The sequence below is a fragment of the Grammomys surdaster genome, unplaced genomic scaffold, assembly GCF_004785775.1.
Source record: "Grammomys surdaster isolate TR1022 unplaced genomic scaffold, NIH_TR_1.0 130, whole genome shotgun sequence".
Taxonomy (NCBI): Eukaryota; Metazoa; Chordata; class Mammalia; order Rodentia; family Muridae; genus Grammomys; species Grammomys surdaster.
In genome coordinates this window covers 19,115,509-19,136,889 of record NW_021604588.1, presented here as the reverse complement: position 1 = coordinate 19,136,889, position 21,381 = coordinate 19,115,509, and the positions used below count along the sequence as shown (strand labels likewise).

General features: G+C 40.3%; 1 protein-coding gene across 1 annotated transcript in view; it reads left to right on the top strand.

Moving 5' to 3' along the window:
* Spata17 (spermatogenesis associated 17) overlaps positions 1 to 21,381 on the top strand; it is a 166,023-nt gene that overhangs the window by 113,189 nt on the left and 31,453 nt on the right. The window contains exons 8-9 of the mRNA XM_028761403.1: positions 94 to 242; positions 12,984 to 13,119. Of these exons, the coding sequence (XP_028617236.1) occupies positions 94 to 242; positions 12,984 to 13,119 (285 nt within the window). The remainder of the gene's footprint in view (positions 1 to 93; positions 243 to 12,983; positions 13,120 to 21,381) is intronic.

The window sequence follows — 21,381 nt, the reverse complement described above, 5'->3', positions numbered from 1 at the left end:
TAAGCGTGTTATATTTTGTAGAGGTTCAGCATCACAGTTGTCGGTATGTCTGGACTCTTCCATAGTGAGACATTTGTCCTCCTGTCTTCTAAGGGACCCTTCCGAGACATCAGTGAAGTCTTGGAACAGCGTTACAAGCCTTTGGAGCCTACCCTGAGGGTGGCAGAACCCATCAACCATCTTCATCTGGCCAGAGAGGCATTTAAGCAAGGGGAACGGATGCGCAACGTGCAAGACAAGATGTGAGTGCTTAGCTGGGCCATGTTCCTTGATTGAAATTTCCCAGTATTTCCTGTTACTCAATATCATATAGACTATTTTTCTTTTGCAGAAAGGTAAACTCACTTTCTGCCAAAAAAAAACACAAACAAACAAAAAAACCTAAAAAACAAACAACCCCCCCAAAAAGCAAAAAACAAACAAAAAAAACAAATAGAGGCAATTGTTTTACAGTACACAGTGTTGTGAGAGAAGGCAATAGTGATGTTGATAATATGTGCACACCTCTCCCAGGCCAAATGCAAATCCACAGGCCACTCCCCTCCGAGAGGAATACCAGTGGCATTATCAGAGGCTAATGACAACCGTGCATGTCTGAGGATAAAATCTTTGTCTTTAATGAACACACACTTATTTGTGATGCTTTCAAAATAGCATCTAGTAAAACAAACACATCTTCTGTGGACTAGTTGTGTCTTGAACACAACAGTACAAAATTTTAAATCAGGTCCAATGAAAGACGTTAATTCATAACTGAGCAGAAAGAAGACAGGCATGGAGACTAACCCATCAGCAGAGTAAATGGTAAATCGTTTACTGGCATTAGTGGCTTGGGTACTAGCACATAACATCCTTCTCTTCCATGTTTCCTTTCTCGTATGGTACTTTGTCCACCACAGAGTCCCATGTAACTTACTGTGGACCATTGTAAATCTACAACGGCCTCATTGTCATTGTCCTAGACTGTCTCTAATCATTAGTGCTGTGTATCACACAGTAGTTTAGCGTTTTGTGTACTAAATGATTATGGTAATAATACAGGTGATTTTAATTATAATGTAATAATTTAGTCTGATATAAATTACTAATATAAATTCCTACATAGTGGCATACTATACCATAGTATGCCATAGACAATAACTACTAACCACCGCTGTATGTTACATGGCAGTAACTTACACAATAGCAATTACAAATGCATTAAAATGTGTTTATAAAGAAACAAGAATGGCATTTCTCCTGCACACTGGCTTTTCGATCATTTTGTCAGTCAAGTAAGATACACATGACTTATTAAGGTAAAGAAGCTTTAAACAAATCTTGAAAAATAAAAATGTTTACAAACTTAGATAAAGATAAAATGATCATACGTCCTATGGAATTGTCTAGGTTTATTTTAGAGCCACTATTTGTCGTGAAAAACAGCTGCAGCATGTTTAGCAGATTCCTTCAGCATCTGATCGAGATCAAGTTAACCCAATGTATCAAAAGCAAGAAAAAAAATTCTTTGGCCAATTAGTTTTGAAGAAAATATATAGATTTACCTCAGAAATTACATATGATAGTACCACTCAAATTGAAGCAAAAATATTTAGCTTAGTCGTAAATACATAAGGAGCTACATCCTAAGTTTGTTTGCTTTTGTTTTGAGATGGGGCCTCCCTTGCTGTATAGCCCAGGCTAGCCCTAACCTCCGCTCACCCTTCCTTGTCCTCGTCTGTACCAGTTTCAGGTGTACCACTATGCCCAGCTCAGAATTACCTTTCTATTTTCAGTAATGCAAAGCATATAAAAGGGAAGAGTAATTACCAAAATAACTGATGCTGTTGGCTGCCCCGTCGATGCACACATAGAAGCCAGCGCGTTGGCCGCCCCGTCGATGCACACATAGAAGCCAGCGCGTTGGCTGCCCCGTCGATGCACACATAGAAGCCAGCGCTTTTCAAAGCACCATGATACCTCCTTTTAGAATTTTCTTGACTGACCTTGAGAGATCAAACATCAGTGTTATCCCCAAAGGAAGGTGCTTGGAGATGCTGCATAGAGCACCTGTAAGTTACATGTGTCCCTGTGAATTTCGAAAAGATCCTTTGTGCTGAAGCCTTAGCATACTGAAAGGGATTTCTGAGATTAGCAAGCCTCTCAGAAGCAAGGTAGGGTAGAATTGCTGATGAACTCACTGAGAAGTTCGGACCATGTGTGCTTTTAGCGGCATGTCTAAGCGATTGCTCTCAGCAGTTAGCCCACGGCTTGCTCCACTGTTAGAAGGCATGAAACACTGATGCTTTGTAGCATCTTCTGAAGCACTTGTGTTTTTATATGGTGGATAATCCAAAACTGTACTGTGTGTAGAAATGTTAGAACTAGGCTTTCCACCCCTGCTTGTGATAACTATAGAAAGAAGTTTACACTTACCATAGACATGTATTTCTTAAATGCGAAGGACCCTCTTCCTACGTTAGCAAATGACCATAAGAAGTCAAAGGGATGTGTGCTACCAGCTGAAGGCTTGTTCAGTAGCCGTCTAATGTGTCAAGCAGGAAAGGCGGTCTTTCTGAGTTCAAGGATAGTGCAACAACAGCACTTTGTACAATGCCTCTGCTTTCATGTCGTCATAGAGATGGCATTGCATTTTACTAGGAGGAACTAGAATGATGTGAGTTGTTCACATGCTGACTCCCCCACGGTGCAGGCTTAGGACTCCCTTAAATCAGCTGTCTCCTCTTCTGACTGGCCCACAACAGCAGTGTGTTGCTGTGCCTCTGACTGCCATAGGGGTGTTACCTTGAAGGGTTGTAGTGAGGGCTAGGGCTTTAGAAGGATCTAAATAAAAATAACCATGAATTATCTGGGCAGCGAAAGATTGCTTAGTGGATGATAGTATTTGCTGCATAAGCAGAGGAGCAGAGTTCAAATCCCCAGCACACATGCTGAAAAGGTGGCCATGTGCATCTGTGACACTACGCTTTGAGGGATAGACAGGAGGGTCGCTGAGGTTGTTCTCTGATAGTCTAGTCTCAGGTTCAGCGAGAGCCCTGTTTCAAAGAAATAAGGCAGAGAGGATATACACTATTGTCTTCTGGCATCTGCAAAGTTGCACATAGGTGCACACCCCCCTGCACACAATTTTAGAGACATCACACACACACACCACACATACCACACATACACACACACACCACACTTTGCATATGCTACAGGCCTTGTACTCCTGCACAACAGCTATCCGAGGAGGAGGAGGAAGCCATGTTACAAATACAGGAGGTTCGGCTTCACACACTACTGTACTTCACAGGCATCAGAAATTTTCACCACCTGTTATCCTTTTTTAAGCTCAAGGAATTTTTATTTGCCTCCAGATGTGTAATTATTAGGTATACAAATAACTGATAATAAATAAAAAAGGAAATTAATTTAAAACAATTTTATGTACAATTTGCTATTATACTAAAGGTTAACACAAATTGGACTCAGTAAGATGAGTGTACTTGTGTTAGATAAGGAACTGAACTTACTCAGGAGTTTGAGTATGCAGAAAGCAGAGCATCTCCGGCATTTTGATTTCAAATCACCAATTGTGACATTATGGTTTTGCACAAGTACATAGTACAAAGTGGCAAAAGTATACTTACAGTCATTTCAAAAACCATTACGAATTTTGTCTTAATCTCAAGCTAAATTCATGGAATGTTTTTTGTTTGTTTGTTTGTTTGTTTAAGAAACTTGTCAGTAACACAAATGATAATTTTCAAAATCAAACATTTTAGCACAAGGCTTAAAAGAGTTAAACATTTTAATTCAATGCAGAGATGCATAAATTTGAAACCTACATATGGAGAATTTCTTGTACACAAACAATACAAACATTTGTTTTCCAGAGCCCAGAGTCATGAGTCTGGGGAAGGAACTGGTAGTGATGAGGGTGATTGATACAGATGGGAGCCCAGACAACAGAGAAGGGAGAGCTACCGGAATCTGTTTGTGACGTTGTTGAAAAAATTAATTTTAAACAATTTGGAAGGAAGTCATAAAGGTCTTTGTTTTCATTAATTAAATCATTGTGACAGTTTAAGAGTGAAATACTTCCTCATGACAGAAAACATGTTGCAACTCAGAACAGAATAGTGCCAAAACCAGAGCTGAGGTGTCTCAGGTAGTTTGTCAGCACCCAGTGGCATTAACTGAGTTGGACGGGTCCACCTTAAGTACAGGTAGCGCCACTCTATGGACAGGGTACCAGAATGAATGGAGGAGGAGAGAGGCAGCTAAGTGGCTGCTTTCGTCTCTTGCTTCCAGACTGTCCATGCAATGTGACCAGCTACCTTGTCCTTGATATGAATGTGAACTGTGGCCCACCTACCTGCCGCAGGTGGGCTGTGCTCACTTCCCCTCCCTCTCCTTAACCTGTCAGTGCTGAAGCTCTCTGCATTCCATCTTTCAAGGAACTTTCAAAGTCAACACCATTTCTTCTTTTTCTTCTTTCTACTTTGAATCTTAATGTAAGAATTTATAATTTCCTATTTTAATCATGGCCATCAAAGGCTACCTGTCTTACCCACCTAGTTTTACTAATGAAAGCCAACCATGCTATTTTATTTGTTCCCAAAACTTTCTATGCCTTTTTTTAATGAAAAATCATTTTTTTCATATATTTTGATCAGGTTTTCTCTTCCCCAAATCTTCCTAGACCTCCCCAAATCCTTGCCCACCCAACTTTGTTATTTTTCTCTCCCCCTTTCAATAAAAAAAATGAACCAGAAAAAATCCTACAAAATCCCATAAAAGCCCATAAATGAACATTGAAATAAAAACCCATGAGACAAAAAATGCCACACAAAGCCAAAATGGTACAAGAAGTTCACAAAATACCATTGAGTTCCTTTTGTGTTGTGTTCCTGAGCATGGGCTCTACTCTGCAGTATGGGACACCAATGGAGAAAACCAGTTCTCCCTTTGTCAGCAGTATCAATTGCAGAAAGCTTCTTAGTTAGGGGTAGGACCCTGTATTCTTTTCCACCTCTCAGTGCTGAGAGCCCATCTGGCTTGAATGTGTGCATGTGTTTTGAGTGCTGCCACAGTCTCTGTGAGCTCATATATGTGCCCGTCTTGTTATGTCTGAAAGACACTGTTTCCCTGGAGTCATCCACTATGGCTGGCTCTTACAGTCTTTCTACCTCTTCCGCATAGCTCCCTGAGCCTTGAGGACAGGGCTTTGAATGTTCCAAAGTCTCTCACTTTCTACAGATTATACACTTGTAGGTTTCTGTGTTAATGTCAATGTGAAGACTTCTCTGATATGGTTGAGTGAGGCACCTGTGGATATAGCAGAATATCATTAGGATGTTATGATGCTATGCTCACTTAACAAAATAATAACAGTTTTCCCCTAAGTCCATGGCCTATTTTAGTCTTAGGTTCTTGGCTACTTTAGCAGTGTTAGGTATGAGTTCCATCTCACGGAACAATTTTAAATACAATTTTAAAAGTGATTGGCTATTCCTATAACATTTGTGTCATGATCATATACAACATTTCCCCTTCCCCAAATCTTCCGAGACCCCCCCACATCCTTTCCCACCCAACTTTGTTATTTTTCTCTCCCCCTTTCAATAAAAAAAAGGAATCAGGAAAAAGTCACTTTACTGACTTTTTAGACAGTTACTGATGTAGGTAACAGAATTTGTAGCTGAGTGACATTGATGACTACATTTCTACTTAGGTGCCGTGCAAAGAACCTTCCAGTACTCTAATTGCTAATCACTAGGGATGAAGTTTTAGTTGTGTAGCACGTTGACTTTGCTGTGTGTGATGTCATAAATAAGCGTTGTCTCTTGCAATAGAATCTTATCATCAAATTGTAGAGAGCAACCAGTAACCCAGGCAATAGCCTGTGATGAGTGCTGGTTTCCATGAGGTCCATTTGGACAACAAGAAGATGTAACCCATTCCTGAAAATGAAGGTTTTAGTTGGTGGCATAAAATGCCTAGTTTGGGGCATTGCCTTCCCTATCATTTGGTGACTCAATTTAGACTTATTTTATATATGTATACATCTTAGAAAGCTTCGGCAATAGTAGGTTTCTATTTCTTCTTCAGATGACCTTTAGTGCTGGATATCTCGCTCATATCCCCTCCTTTGCCTTTCTTTTCCATCCATCTCCCTATTTAATCCCCCGATTCTAATTCGTTCTTTGTCTCTATGCAATAATATATTCTATTTTTCCTTCCTTGGTAGATCCTCCTCTCCCCATTCAACCTTACTAGGTACCTAATCTCTATAGTTATCCAGATTGTAGAACAACATATAGACAACTCATCACATATAAGAGAAAACACCGAACATTTATTGGGGAAGTCTTAACTCATTCAGAATTTTTTTTGTGGCTCAATCTATTTTCCTGCAAGCTACATAATTTCATTTTTCTTAACAATTGAACAATCATTCCACTGTATAAAGGTACCACATTGTCATTATCCACTCATTAGTTGATGGACATTTATGTTGTTTCCAATTGCTAGTGATTGCAAATAGGAAGCAGCAATGAACATGGATGTTCTTTGGGCATATGTGTAATAGTAGCATAGCTGGATTTTGAGGTAGGTATTCTTAGCTTCCTGAGGAACTGCCACTGAATTCCATAGTGGCTATAGAAGTTTCTACTCCCACCAGCAACCCCATATCCTTGCCTGCATGTGCTGCCATTTATATTATTGATCCAGGCTATTCTGGCTGGCGAAAATTAAATCTCAAAGTATTTTTATTTGTATTTCCCTGATGACTAAGGGTGTTGAACAATTTCTTAAGTGACTCTTGCATTTCTGTTTCTTGTTTTGAGAACTATTTGTTTAGTTCTGTTCTCCACTCTTTAATTGCGTGGTTTGTTTTGTTGATATTCAGAGTTTTTAAGTCCTTTATATATTTTAGATACTACCCATATCATTTCTTATTCTATAGCCCTCAGCTTTGTCCCAATCATAGTTTCTTTTGTTGTTGTTGTTGTTGTTGTTGTTGTTATACAGAAGATTTTTAGCTTCATAAGGCCTTATTTATTAATCATTGCCTGTATTGTCAGTGTTCTGTTTAGAAAGTCCTCTGTGCTAATGAGTCCAAGCCAATTTCCCGCTTTCACTTCTTCCAGATGCAGGATAGCCAGTTTTACATCAAGGTCCTTGATCAACTTGGAATTGAGTTTTGTGCAAGGTGATAAGTAAGGTCTATTTTAATTTTACACACAGCCATCCAGTGTTATCTGCACTATGTGTTGAGGATGTTGTCTTTTTCTCTAGTATGTATCATGGATTCTTTGTCAGAAATCCAGTGTCTGTAAGGCGTGTGGACTTATGTGTCTGCATCTTCAATTTGATTCTGTTGGCCAGCATTTCAGTTTTCTTACCAATGCCATTCTCTTTTCACTAGTATGGCTCTGTAATACAACTTGAAATCTGGCATGAGGTGAGAGCTCTGCTCTCTTGTTGACTTGCTCTTTGGAAGAAACAAAATGGTCTTCAACAAACAATCAGAGAACACTAGAGTTCTGCCCTGTCTTTAAAGCCCTCAAAATGTAAAGAAGTTTGGCTTTTGCAGGATTGGTGTAATTTAGTCACTTATATCTTGTTTAGCAATATACTTGAGAATATTATACAAAGCATATGGAATCAGAGAAAGTGTTGAGAGATGTTTTAGTCCTTCTGTCAGGCTTCATCCTAACCATATGGACTCTTTTAATTATAGCGAGTAGTGTACAAAAGGAAAGGTTACTTACTGGTCCTCTGGGCTGTGAAGTCAATGGAGTTTGTGTGTGCCGTACTCACATACCCCCTTGTATTGGTAAACATTGTAACACCCAAACAAAGTAATTTTGTTCTACCATAACCCTCAGACATTCTCATGTAACACTTCGCTCATTTCAGCTTAGAGTTCAAAGGTGTATGGGAGACTCAAAAAGACCTGAAGGCTGACCAGAAGTTAGCTAAGTAAAGCAAGGTCAGGAACATAGATGAGATGCTTCATTCCAATTCCTGAAGCATACAGCTCAGTGGTTCACTCTTTCTTTCTGAGGTACCTTGTGAAGTTTGACTGCAGAAGATACAGCTAATGGTTTTCCAGTCATATTTGTAATAAGGGATTTGTTTTGCTTAATTTGAATTATCAAACCAGCCCACTTCAATGATGTGCTTAGGACACAGCTATATTAAATCAATGGACATATCCCATCAACACATGAATCAAGTATGGGTTGTGTCATGTGAGTCAGATACATTCCTTATGAGTTAGGCCATGAGCCAGGATTCTGATTGAGGAGAACAAAAGCCATCAAAAGACTTGATGGCTTCTACTCAGATGGCTAATTAAACGGTGATGGACTTAACTTAAAATAATTGGGAGGATGGATGAATGAATAAGTTAGGCAGCTGGCTGATAAGAAGGCTTTTGTTAGACAGCACACTGCTTGCTATTTGAGGTTTCAACTGTGGACTGTTAAGTATACCCAGTGTGCATTGGAAAACATGGTTCTTGTGTTAAAGAAAGCTATCTGTGCAAGGAGAGATAGAGAAGTCATCAATGTAGAGTTGCTGGCTAACACCACGGTGATGAAAATCAGCCCTTCTCCTTGAGGACAAACTATAGAGAAGATTGAATATGGGTCTTTGGAAATTGCTTTAGTGTTAGGGCAGTGGTTCTTAGTCAGGGATAGTGAAGTGTATGTCACTTTGGGGTTTATAGTTAAAGACATAGAATCAGAATCTCAATCACAAAAAGTTCAGCTCATAGGGTATGAGTTTGGAAAATGTTTCCAGTTGATTCTAAGCCACAGATCTGGCTAATTTAAACTATTGGTAGAGCAACACACACACATACAGACACACACAGATAAACATATACAGAGACACACACACACACACATTAATTGTCACCAACTCCCTGACTTCTATGGGCTCCTCTTTCTTTAATCAGCTCTGGCAGACAAAAGCCTAAACTGCCCTCAGTCCCCAGCTCCCTTAAATGAAGAACACCACCATGTACACATGCATGAACAAACATAGCCTTCCTCTGGTCATTTGTTGTCTCATGTGCTTTGTCCACCACAGACATTACCTTTTATGTTTTGTGTTCTCTACCCCAGTTCCCTGTCTCCTCCTATAAGGAGAACTCTTTCCAAGTATTCTCTATTTTCCACCATATATCTGTGCTTCTCAAAGTGATAGTTGTACAAAAAAATCACCCTTAATGTCGGTTGAATGAATAAACATTTAGGCAAGAGAAACAAGACTGGCTGGAATAAGTGAATTCCGCTCTCCAGGAGAGGGGAGAGTTAAACCAGCAGCAGATCAACATTTCAAGAGGAGTATGTGCAGAGGCATGGAGCCAGGAGGGTAAAGGAAGACAGACTGGCTAGAAGGATGGGTAGGCCACAGGGAAAAGTGGACAAATGGAGTTCAGTGTACAAAGTCCAAGCAAGGCTGAAGATTTGAGGCTTGAATCAATAGGAGATTGAGCTTCATGATTTGAAGATTTGAATTACCTGTCAGTAAAAATAAGTGGTTTGGTGAGAAACCTAGAATTATGAATGACAGTAATAAGATTATATGAAAACTTAAACAGAGTTGTAAGGCATAAAGAAGGGTAATTTGTTGATATTATTTAGAAAATTACATTAAGTGTATTAACATTCAAAGTCCATTACAGTAGATCATCTTCTCTGAAACCGTTTTCAACTACTGCTTCCTAAGACTTCTGGCAAGTCTAGAACTGTCTCATCAAGTGATAAGTCAGCAGCATATGTCCCTGTAGCTCACATTGCTTTGAAGATGTTTTTCTTAGATCTGGGTCAGTGAGATAGCTTAGCAGGTAGGTGCTTGCCACCAAGCCTCACAGCCTGACTCCAGTTACTTGGCCTCACACAGTGGAAGGCAAGAAGAGACTCTGAAGTTGTCCTCTGACTTCCACATGTCTCCATGACCCACACATCCCATGCACATACATGAAATGAGTTAAAAAGTGTAATAAATACTTATTTCTCTAGATCTACATCTTTAGTGAGATTGTAGAAACAATAGGCTAGCCCACATCTTCTGAGAGTGGAGTCCAGGTGATGGAGCAGCACCCACTGAAAGCGTGAAAGAAAAACTTCAGCTTGTAGAAGAAAGTTTAAAATAAATTTATACTAACCAAATTTTGACTGTCAGCTCCTTTGTGAGTTTTCAATTTTCATAACCATTTGTTTGATGGTTAAGTTATTCATTAATTTTAAAATAAAAGTTATTTAAAGATTATGCAGCTTGTAGATATTTTGAGCATATAGTTTATATACATATGTGCACATACATAAAAGCACACATATATTCGACTTCAATGAATCACTGTGGTTAAATTAAAGTAAGATTAATTTATATGCCTTGTCTGTGCCTTCATTTTGCACATAAGCAAATTCTACACAGACACAAAAGAAAAATGTATTGAAATACCATTCACAGAGAGACAGAAACTAAAGCCTTCATTAGTATGTAAATCCCTAGGGCCTGAGGCCTCTAGTCACACCCTCTACCTGTGTACTTTGGGAGGGGCTGTAATGGCTGGCCTACGTGACTGAACAATGTAACTCTATGGAGACTAGACTGCTTTTCAGGACCCTGTGTTCTGGGGGCACGCCGAACTCCTGCCGGTTCTCACGTAGAGTCTCGGGGTTCTAGGCACATGCCCAACCATGAACCAGACTACCCTTAAGCAGTCTCACACATAGATGCAAATACTTCATGCTTCCATAAGTAACTTTGTAAACTTCAAAGCTTTCTATTTGGGTTATTAAAATGCTAAATATTATTGGAAAATATAAAGGAGTTCATTGGTAGAAATTAAAAGTGAAGAGAAATTAATGAGGTAGGACATTTTTCTAAATTTATTGTTTAAGCAGACATATAAACACAGTGATAAATAAAATTTTAATTTAGACTTAGATGTTAAAATATCTTGTTTTAATTAAATGTACTATGTGAAAATATTGGGACATAGTAATGGCTTAATCAGCTTTTCCTCAACCTCAAATTTATTTTTCCAAACTGTAATTCTTAAAATATTTTTCTCAGTTGGATCCTGGTTACTATACACTTTGACACCTGTTTCCTCTGAGGTTTTGTTTTATCATAGATTTTTCCAGTTATGAATCAAATCTAACAGAAACTGAATGTGATTGGCTTTTTGATGGAGAAACTTCATTGTACCACACTATGACCTTTTATTTAAAATATTTCCAAAGACTGAGCCTTGAGCACACTTCTCTGGAAGTTTGCTACATGTTTGAGAAGTTGCAATGGTTTTCATAGGTTCCCTTGACAGTCTGCTTACAGATGAGTAGAGGAAGAAGCAAATGGATGCACTGTGGGATATACTCCATGGGTACCACTCCACCCAATGCTCCCTCACTCCATCCAGTGATCCCCTACTCAATTCAGTGCTCCCTCAGTCTGATGCACACTGCATTGTGTCATTCCTGGGGTGTGACAGCTGGGGGCCAAACTCTTCATATCAGTGTATCTGAGTCTATCTCTTAATGAATACATGGGGTGTATAGCAGGAACACAAAAGCCAAGCCCTCATTTACTTCCAGGGATGATTTTTATCCACCCGCTTCAGCTTTCTTCATCTGTCTCACTTTCTTCAGTGACCACAGCTTCATTTCCCAGAGTCCTGCAGAACATAGCACTTAAGTTCTCTTGGACATCACTCTCTTGTGACACTTATATTAACATTCATTTTTCTCAGCCGGGCGATGGTGGCGCACGCCTTTAATCCCAGCACTTGGGAGGCAGAGGCAGGCGGATTTCTGAGTTCGAGGCCAGCCTGGTCTACAGAGTGAGTTCCAGGACAGCCAGGGCTATACAGAGAAACCCTGTCTCGAAAAACAAAAACAAAAACATTCATTTTTCTCATACTTTCTCTGTTTGTTACACTTTCCCAATACTCTTCCCACCTGCTACGAACCCCTTGCTGTTTCCAGCTTGTGTTCTTGTCTTCTATCTACTTTCTCATGGATGCTTAAAACCATCTGTTCTTTTACTCTTGTTCATTGAGTTCTGTTGTGTTCCACTGAGGATTTAGCAGCAGAACCAGCAGAACAAGTCATCAGGTTGCACCGAGAACTTACCACAGGGACAGCACTGTGGGAGTGTGAGGTTGCCAGGTTGCACCAAGAGCCTACTACAGGGATAGTGCGGTGAGAGTGTGAGACTTAGTCTTCCATGTAGAACCACTCATACCTACACTAATCACAAAGATCAAAATAAAACACTGCTGGACGCAGCAGGGCACTTCTCTTAGCACCTTGCTCAGCATGCGTGCGGCCCACGTCCTCTTCAGACTTCATGCTAAATGTTCATTCACATGCAGTTGCTTGTTGCTCATAGCAGCTCTGTGTGGAAGTCATGACTCATGGAGGTCAGGTGACTAGGTAAGGAAGTCCAGGAGCAAAGCAGAGCTGAGGTTGGAACAGGGGAGAGCTGAGGGTGGAGGCAGGGGTGGGCTGAGGTGGAGGCAGGGGTGGGCTAACTCCAAAGCACTGTCATTTACGCCTGACCAGATATGCCTTCACTTGGGGATGTGACCTGAGATTTGATTTCAGGAATCTGATTTCATTTAAGAACTGCCTGCACTGCTGGAGTGTTTCTTTTGCCTTTTGTGTTTTTGAGATTTATACAATTTTAAAATGCCGTTTTGTCTATAACATGAATTTTGAGAAACCTTGCACCTTCCAATTGTTAATTGAACATTCAACATCACTGTATATTTAAAACTCACAAAAATCCCATTAGGAAACTTCGAATGCCTTCATCATTAGACAAGCAGGAAAGGAAAGGTGCCAGAAGCCAGTGCTTGTAACAGTGGCCAGGGTTGAAGCGAGTGCAGGTGTTCTGCTCCCAAACCCTTGTTTTCTTTGAATCAACTGTCTGGAAGTCTAATCATGAATGTTGCCTGACTGTCTTTGCAGGTTTTTGCCATTTTCTTCTTACCACAAAAAGGAGAAGTACATCCCAATGATACACTCGTTGAGCACGTACAATTCTAGCTCTTATGGACAGAAGCACTTTCGCAGTCAAGACCCTAAGAAATGGATCTCTGACAAGGTGGGTCCATGGTGCAGTAGAAAGGGTGCTCGTGTAAATGGCTAAGGCAGACAGCAATGACAGCATTAGGACATGATGCCACTTGTAAATGGCTGAAGATGGATACTGGTGATAGCAGATTCAATTGTTCTCCTTACAACTGTGACAGTCGTAGTTATAAACTTATTGGAAGCTCTTTTTGTAAGGATAGTGCAGCTGACCTGTGTCCATGAGAGATTTACATTAGGTCTTTGCATTACTGTGCTCTTAATGTAGTTTTATGGTGATAAATCCTATAATCAACGAGGAGGATCACTGGCTTTGTCAGATGATCGGGTTCAGTTTGAATGTGAAGTCCTAGTGTAGAATGGATAATTGACCATAGGGGGCAGATGTTGCTTGCTCTCTCGATCTCTGTGCATATGTACCTATATGTGCAGGGAAGGAGATGAGTGATTGGCATGTAACTGTGGACCATATACACTTGGCACACATGTGTATGCACTGTGCACATTTGTAACATATGCAGAACATGTAGATTTTAAAGGCATCTATAAGGTGTATCTTTGTTCTTGCTTCCATAAAAAATTACCCTGGAAAATCAAGTCAACAAAACTAACAAAGTTTGAAGTATCACACTAGATAATTTCAAATGATAATGCATTCCATAGTAATCAAAACAGCATGCATGGTCTGGGTGTTCAGAGACACGCTGACTTATGGCATAGGAGCTAAGGTGCGAAACTATGCCCATGTGTGTATGCTGAATGGATCCTCAACAACGGTGCCAAAAACAGTAGCACAAGGACAGTTGGTTCACCAGACAGTGCTGGGGAGACAGAGATTCTGATGCAGAAAAGGGAAACTGGATCTTTACTTCTCACCATATTAAGACATCAACTCAAAACACATTCAAAATTTTAACATAAATCTTGAAACAACAGAGAAAAACCTCTGACAGTGGACTCAGCCACGCTCTCTGGATACACCCTTGGAAGCATTGGTAGCAGAAACAATGAATGAGACCTTATCAAGCTAAAAAGCTTGAACATAACAACCACTAATTAGCAGAGCAAGAGACACAAGAACCACTAACCAACAGAGAGGGAAGCGCCATTAACCAGCAGAGTGAGAGACATCTGGTGGGATGAGGAAGATATTGGAACCACACGTTGTAATAAGAGTCAACATCCAAAATGTATGAGCAGCTCCGAGGACAGATATTTGTCATCACTAAATTTATCACTGAAATGCAAATCAAAACTACTATATATCATTTCATACCTAATAGAATAAAAATTTCAAAAAAAAAAAACGGAAGGAAAATGTTGGCCAAGTTGTGAGCAAATGAAGCCCTTGTACTGTTTGTGAAAGTGTAGATTAAAACAGCCTTTGTGCTATAGTTTGACCTAATAATCAGACTTCTGAGCCTAAGTCCAAAAGGAGTGACATTAGTATATCAAAGAGGTAAGAGGACACCAAGTTCAATGTAACATCGTTCACAATAGCCAGGATAGCTACCAAAGTCAAATGCATAAGGAAGTGGAGTGCACACACAGTGGAATATTATTGTGCCATAAGAAGCAAAGAAATGCTGTTATTTATGACATGGATGAACCTGGAAGACATTAGGCCCAATGACAAAGGTCAGGTAGAAAAAGATACATTCTACGTACTACATGTGAGTTAGAAAGTCAACGTCATAGCAGAGTATAGAATAGTGGGTTCCAAGGACTTGGAGACGGACCAAAGTCCCACTGCAGAGCTTCTGCTCTCTGGCACTCTGCTAGGGGTGGCATCGAGCCTGGAACATTGGACGCAGTCATCCTAGCCTTCTGATACTGTAGGAAACCTCTCTGTTCTGGCTGTGGGAGCAGGAGCAGCCATGGGGGCTCCTGACTTGCCTTACAGGATCATTCTTCCATTCTCTTGAAGAGCAATTGCCCAGTCCTGTAAACTACAGGAAGCCCACAGCCTGCCTCCACCCTGTCTGCTTATCTCCCATTTAGTTCAAGGTCAGTGCCTGGCTCCTCTAAGCCCAGCTCTGGTCCAGCCTTGTGTTAAAGGGCTGATCACACCAATTTGAATCATTCTCCTTACCATCTCAGAAAACAGTGTTGTCTCTGCTACGTTGTGTCTCCCTGTGAGACGTGTTTCCTCACCTCATTCCTTCTTAATCTATAATGGGAATATGGGACTTTGAGGGAGATGGAGTAAATAATTTGTACATGTCATAAGGTCCATGTTTAACATTTTTAATTTCTTAGTTATTTCTTAGTTATTAGTGTGAGGCTTACGAGAGGGTGTGCACATACATGACACACACATGGATGTCCAAGGACAGCTTTCAGGACACTCTTCTCTCTAGTCTGAGTTCCAGGAATGGAAACCAGCTCGTAGGCTTCATGAGCCCTCCCCCATCCATGAGGTACCTTCTAAACTGTCACTATTAAGCCATTCTGTTGAAAGGTTCTCCAACACGAGTAATTCCAGGTCTAAGGTCTCTACAGTGAGGTAAGTCATTTGCCCTAAGGACTGACTGTCAGGCTGAGGAGTGGTTTATTGTGTGCTTTTATAAAATCCCACAATGAACCATTTTCTTGCCATTTTCCACCAATGTGCAGCCCTTCTGAACACAAATTAGATAGGAGCTCCAACTGCTGCATTTCTTGTTGTGGGTGTTTCTAGATGCTATGTGTGCTGCATTTTTCTAGTCAACATAACTTTTCACTGCGGTGCCTTTGCACCATTTGGTTGAATCCAGCCAGCAGTTCTTCCTTGAAAGTATAAGTGACTTTTAACACATTTATCTCCATAACAGTTGGAAAGATCCTTGTACAGTATTTGTTTCCCAGAGTAGAGGCGCGCTTCTACTCAGAGCTTTGCAGCTGACTCCCTTAATGGAGTCCAAAACCTTGTGTACTTGTGTGTCTGTCTCAGTTAAATAACTTCATAGAAACAGAAAAACATTGAAATACTCACTAGAAAAGAGAATAGCTTATTTTATTATTTTAGAATTCTCACCAGAGGCTATCTTTAATTCATGATTATTAAGTTAAGAAAGAATAGAGATTCAGTAAATGTTAATAAAGCACGGCCTTCCCAGCACTGTGTGGACTGTAAGAAAGTCAAATGGGCTTTGCCTCCCTTCCTCCCTGCTTACCTTCCTGCCTTTCTCTCTCCCTTATTCCTTCCCAAGGCTCGTCCTTACTCTTCAAATGACTAACTAAACAAAGTATTCTTCTAGGAGGCCAAACATAATCTATGTATTACGAATTAGTTGTTTCACTAATTGTTAAATCTTGGAGTTATTTTAAATATTTTATATTTTGACTTGATATTAAATAACTTGGGTAAAATATGTTTTTAAGAGTAGGGTTATTTGCCATTCTACAGTTTTAAAGCACTGGAAGCAGTGTGTGTGTCTGATTAGCCAGGAACTCATCATGTAGATCAGTTTGATCTCACACTTGCAGTGATCCCCCTGCATCTGCTTCCAGGGTGCAGGGACTCCATGTGTATGTCAATACATACAGCAATTAATTTATTTTTTAAAAAATGTGACTTCTTAATCTTGAGAAGTAGAGACAATAACTTATTATGAGAGGGTTAAAGACAATCTTAGGAGACTAGAGTTGTTAGGTTCATAATGCAAAAGAATAAAAAGACAGATATGGAAATAGTCCTCTATAGGGAGCTTTGAGTATTTATATGTGTTTCAGTATACATGGAGGGCTGAGGCTGAGGCTGTGTTGAGGCTCTAACTTAGCATGTAAGAAGCCTGGGATTCAATTTGCAGCACTGCAAAGCAAATTAAAGCAGCTTTAGTGATACAGTAGGTTGAATTTAGTTAAGTACCCACCTCGTCAACATGATGGATTCCATGGAGAATTGACTTCCTCTTCTGCCTTCTCTAAACAGAGAAGCTACAGGTCTCAAGTAATTTGCTAGCCAGCTGGGTTAAAGGACATCCATGGCAGAAAATCAAGTATACATTTAGGCCTTTTTCTACTCATATAAATTCATTTCATATAGATACATTTCATATTCATACAATCTTAACATAACTACTTCCCTTGTTTTCTTAATTCTCCAAGGAGCTTTGTACAAAACCTCACAAATTCGGTGAATGAGAAAACATAGTACTATCTTCCCTAAAACCTGGAGCCAGTAATGACAAGTATTTTTTTCTTTTGCCTGTGTTTTTGTGTGTAGCATGCTTGCATATATGGAAGCAGTTTTGCATGTGTGTGGGTATCCCAAGCTGCATGTGTGTGGGCATCCCAAGCTGCATGTGTGTGGACATCCCAAGATGGCATGAGATGTCTTCCTTCCTTTGCTGTCTGCTCTATCTTCTGAAGCTGCGTGTCTCACTGAACCTGGAGCCTCTTGATTCTGGCCAGTCTAACTAACCAACTTTTCCTAGGGAGTGTCTGTTGGCCCAGGACTACAGGTGGTCGCCATGTCTGCTACTTCAGACTCTGGTCCTCACACTTATTTGGCAAGTGCTTTATCCACTGATCCATTCCCCCAACCACATGCTGTATTGTTTAAAAAGTGAAAATAATGAAATAATTTATAAATCGTGCAAATTACCCATTTCTTCCATCTACTTGTGAACTGCACCAAATTAACCTACTCAGCTTTAACTCAGTGTTTTAAGTGATCAGACTTTGGAGTGAGGTAAATACTTTAGTAGTGTAATTCTCTATAGTGCAGATCTCAGAATGGATATGAACTAAGGGACTTCTGGTCAGTTGGAGTTAGTGTCATCTGTTTGGTTAGCTCTGAGTCTGACAATCAACAGTTTCACACACTCAAAACATCTTTTGTTTGTCAAAATATTCATGTTCATATTTATTGACAAAGTGACCATCTCTGTACTTTATCTGAATTGGAAGATGCTACTGTGTACCAAGGTTTGTGTTGCTAGCTCCTTTCTCATCTGCCTAATTATAGCTGAATTATGGTAGCAGACCTCCCTCCGCTTCATCTGCTCAAGCACTTGGACCCCAAACGTGATTGTATACATTACAAAGCACAGAAATGCCCAGCACTCCAAAGAATTAATTTAAAGAACTAAGCATATTGCATAGAACATAAAGCTGACCTTCCCATCCACGCTTTGGGAACGTGGTAGGCTAGGGAACACATCACGGATTTAATGTGCCACATCGCCTTCTGTAGGAACTTGGGTGGGACTGTGAGTGCTTGCCCACTGCACCCAGAGATTGAATCTGCTGTCACTAGCATCCTGATGATAATGAACATTCCGCTTAACGACCGTGATTATGATGATCATAATTGATATGCAAGTGCTGTGTGTGGGTCGTCACAGTCGAGCTGTGCAGTGTCGAAGGCGCCCCGGCTGGGCCGCTCGTGCTTGCACGCGCTGATTGGGATAAAATATGCCTTTCTGCAGGCCAGCTTTGTAGAATTCCAGGATCTTTCTGTGCATGGCGATCGATGATTAAGCACTTGCTGAACAATGGCCCTTCACAGTTGTTTGTTTGGTGTGGTTTCATGTCATTAGGAAACGGAAACAGTGAAATAATTAGGTGTAATTGAAGGGATATATTTTGCTCATGAGCTGGTCTTAGATAGATAGATAGATAGATAGATAGATAGATAGATAGATAGATATAGATAATTATCCTCTCTCTTTATCTCTTTCTGTCACCCCTTCCCCTACCCTTCCTTCCTTCCTCTCTGTCCTCTCCCACTTTCCTCTCAATAACTCCAGCTCAGAGGTTCAGCCTGTGTGCACATAACCTAGCAGGCAGTCACCCAGGAAGCTGAGGGCCTTCCTGATGATCTCGATTGACAGCATTATAAGGATATAGCTCGCAGTTTATCATTTGAATTTATTTTCCTAGAAACACTGTGATACTTTTCAATAAAGAGATAAAGAGATTTAGAAATTTTGCTATTTCTAAATATTTTTCTTCAATAATCATTTTCTGCCTCTAGTGTTTTATTTATTATGTCAGGGTTTTGGTTTTATTTAATGTTAGTTTTTTTGCTTATCTTTCATTTCTCTTAGAAATTTATTTTTATTTGTGTGTGTGTGTGTGTGCACAAGCTCATGCACACACAGGTGTTTGTGTATGTGTATATTTACAGTGCATATGAGCAGATAGGGAAGGAGCCTAGAGAAGTCAAAGAGTGAGTCAGATTCCCTAGGGCTGGAATTATGAATGTTTATGAATTGCCGAACATGAGTTCTAGAAACTGACTTCTAGTCCTCTGTGGGAGCGAGCACCAGGTGCCCTTAGGAGCCGAGCCCTCACTCCAGCCCCCGCCTTCCACTGGAACCCTCTTAACGTTTTCTCTCTGACTCTTTCTACTTACTTCTTTATCTTATCTTCCTTTTTTAGTTGTTTTTCTGCTTTCTTTTAATGAGACCTATTAAATTGTCACTGAGATAAATTTAATTTTGGCCTCATATATTGTATCCTTCATATCTGATTGTGGACCTATCTTTGTCCTCAATTTCTTTTCTGGGTAAAATAAAAAACACATCTTCCTGTGTTTTGTTTTTAGTTCCTTTCTAGCCTTTGTCTCTAAGCATATGATTTCTAAATATCATGTGTTAAAATGGCTACTAACTGTCATTTGACAAAATTTGATTTATTTTGGGATGCTGTTGTGTCATGATGTTTTCAGCATAATGTGAGCTTTAAAATGATTGCTAGTTTTGGCTTTCTGGACAAGGGTCCTAGGACAAGGCTTCGTGGGTTTGTCAGCATGCTAGGCTGTCTGTCCGTGAGGTGATGCAGTCAAGAAGAAAAAGTGGCTATTTATGGCTTCCCTTCTACAAAACCCTACCCCCACTTTAGTTCCTTCTTTATTCAATAAGCAAAGGGTGATCTATTTCTGTTCCTTCCTGTTTGATTTGAACAGCCATGACACTGGACTATGCTTAGTCTCTTCTCAGTTTTGTCTGCTCTCTCTCTAGAGGTGACTTGTCTGCATTCTCTGTGGTGCTCCCCTCTCAAATAGCTTTCCTAAGTGGTCTTTTCTCTGCTTTGCACACACCAAGGGTTGCATCAGTGGGGTGCTTTATTGACTCTATTAGAACATTTTATTTCTTTAGTTGTAGGTCACATTAAATGTGTTTTCTAATCCTCCTAATGTGAGGGGGAATGTGTTGTGTTTACTTTCCCTTCTGCTCCTTGGGATTATTATCTAAACGGAGGGGTTGATGCACAGAGACATTTGGATGCATCTTTATATTAAGATTTTTAATATAAAAATCTGGGATTTTTTCCCCTTAGGGCCAGCTAAAAATCCTTGAAAATCATGTTAATGGCAAGTTTCCTCAGTGACTCAACAAATCTTTATTGAGCACCTTGTATGGATCAGACTCAGCCTAGGCGTCAAGGATATAACCTTGAGCAAAAGCAAACAGGGCCTCTGCTCCCACTGAGCAGATAGTTTACAAGGAATAATGGACATTAATCATTGCTCAAAATACTATAATGGAAAAGCCATAGATCTGCAAGAGTGTATAGCAAGGATGCGTGGTTGGCAGGAGGAGGGTGTGCCCAAGGGATTGCTGCTTCAGCTAAAATGTGAAGGAGTGTTAGCAAAACAAGATTTCCCTCTCTCCCCCTCCCTCCATACCTTCCTCCTTCTTTCTGTCTCTGTCTCTGTCTCTCTGTCTCTCTCTGTCTCTGTCTCTCTCTCTCTCTCTCTCTGTCTCTCTGTCTCTCTCTGTCTCTCTGTCTCTGTCTCTGTCTCTGTCTCTCTGTCTCTGTCTCTCTCTCTGTGTTTAGTGTGTTGTGTGTTTAGTGTGTGTGTCTGTCTCTGTGTGTATGTGTGTGTTTATCAAGTGATCATATAAGTGAGTAGAAGGTCTCTAAAGAGCTCCGGGATTACAGACAGCATGAGCTTTCAGCTCTCAGGGAACATACGCCTTTACATTTCAAGGAACTGAAAGGGGGCCCTTAGGACTGGAGATGAGTGTGTAAATGTATGAGTATCAGGTACTGGAGAGATGGTTCGTTGATAAAGTGCCTGCCATGCAAATATGAGGACCTGATTTTCCCAGCACCCACATAGAAACAAGGTACAGTGGTATGTACCCATAATCCTAGTGTCAGGGAGGCAGAGGCTAGAGGAACTCTGTGGCTTGCTTGATAGTCAATCTAGCTCTATTGGGGAACACCTCGTTCAGTAAGAGATCCCCATTGTGTGTGTGTGTGTGTGTGTGTGTGTATGTATGTGTGTTTGAGAGAGAGAGAGAGAGAGAGAGAGAGAGAGAGAGAGAGAGAGAGAGAG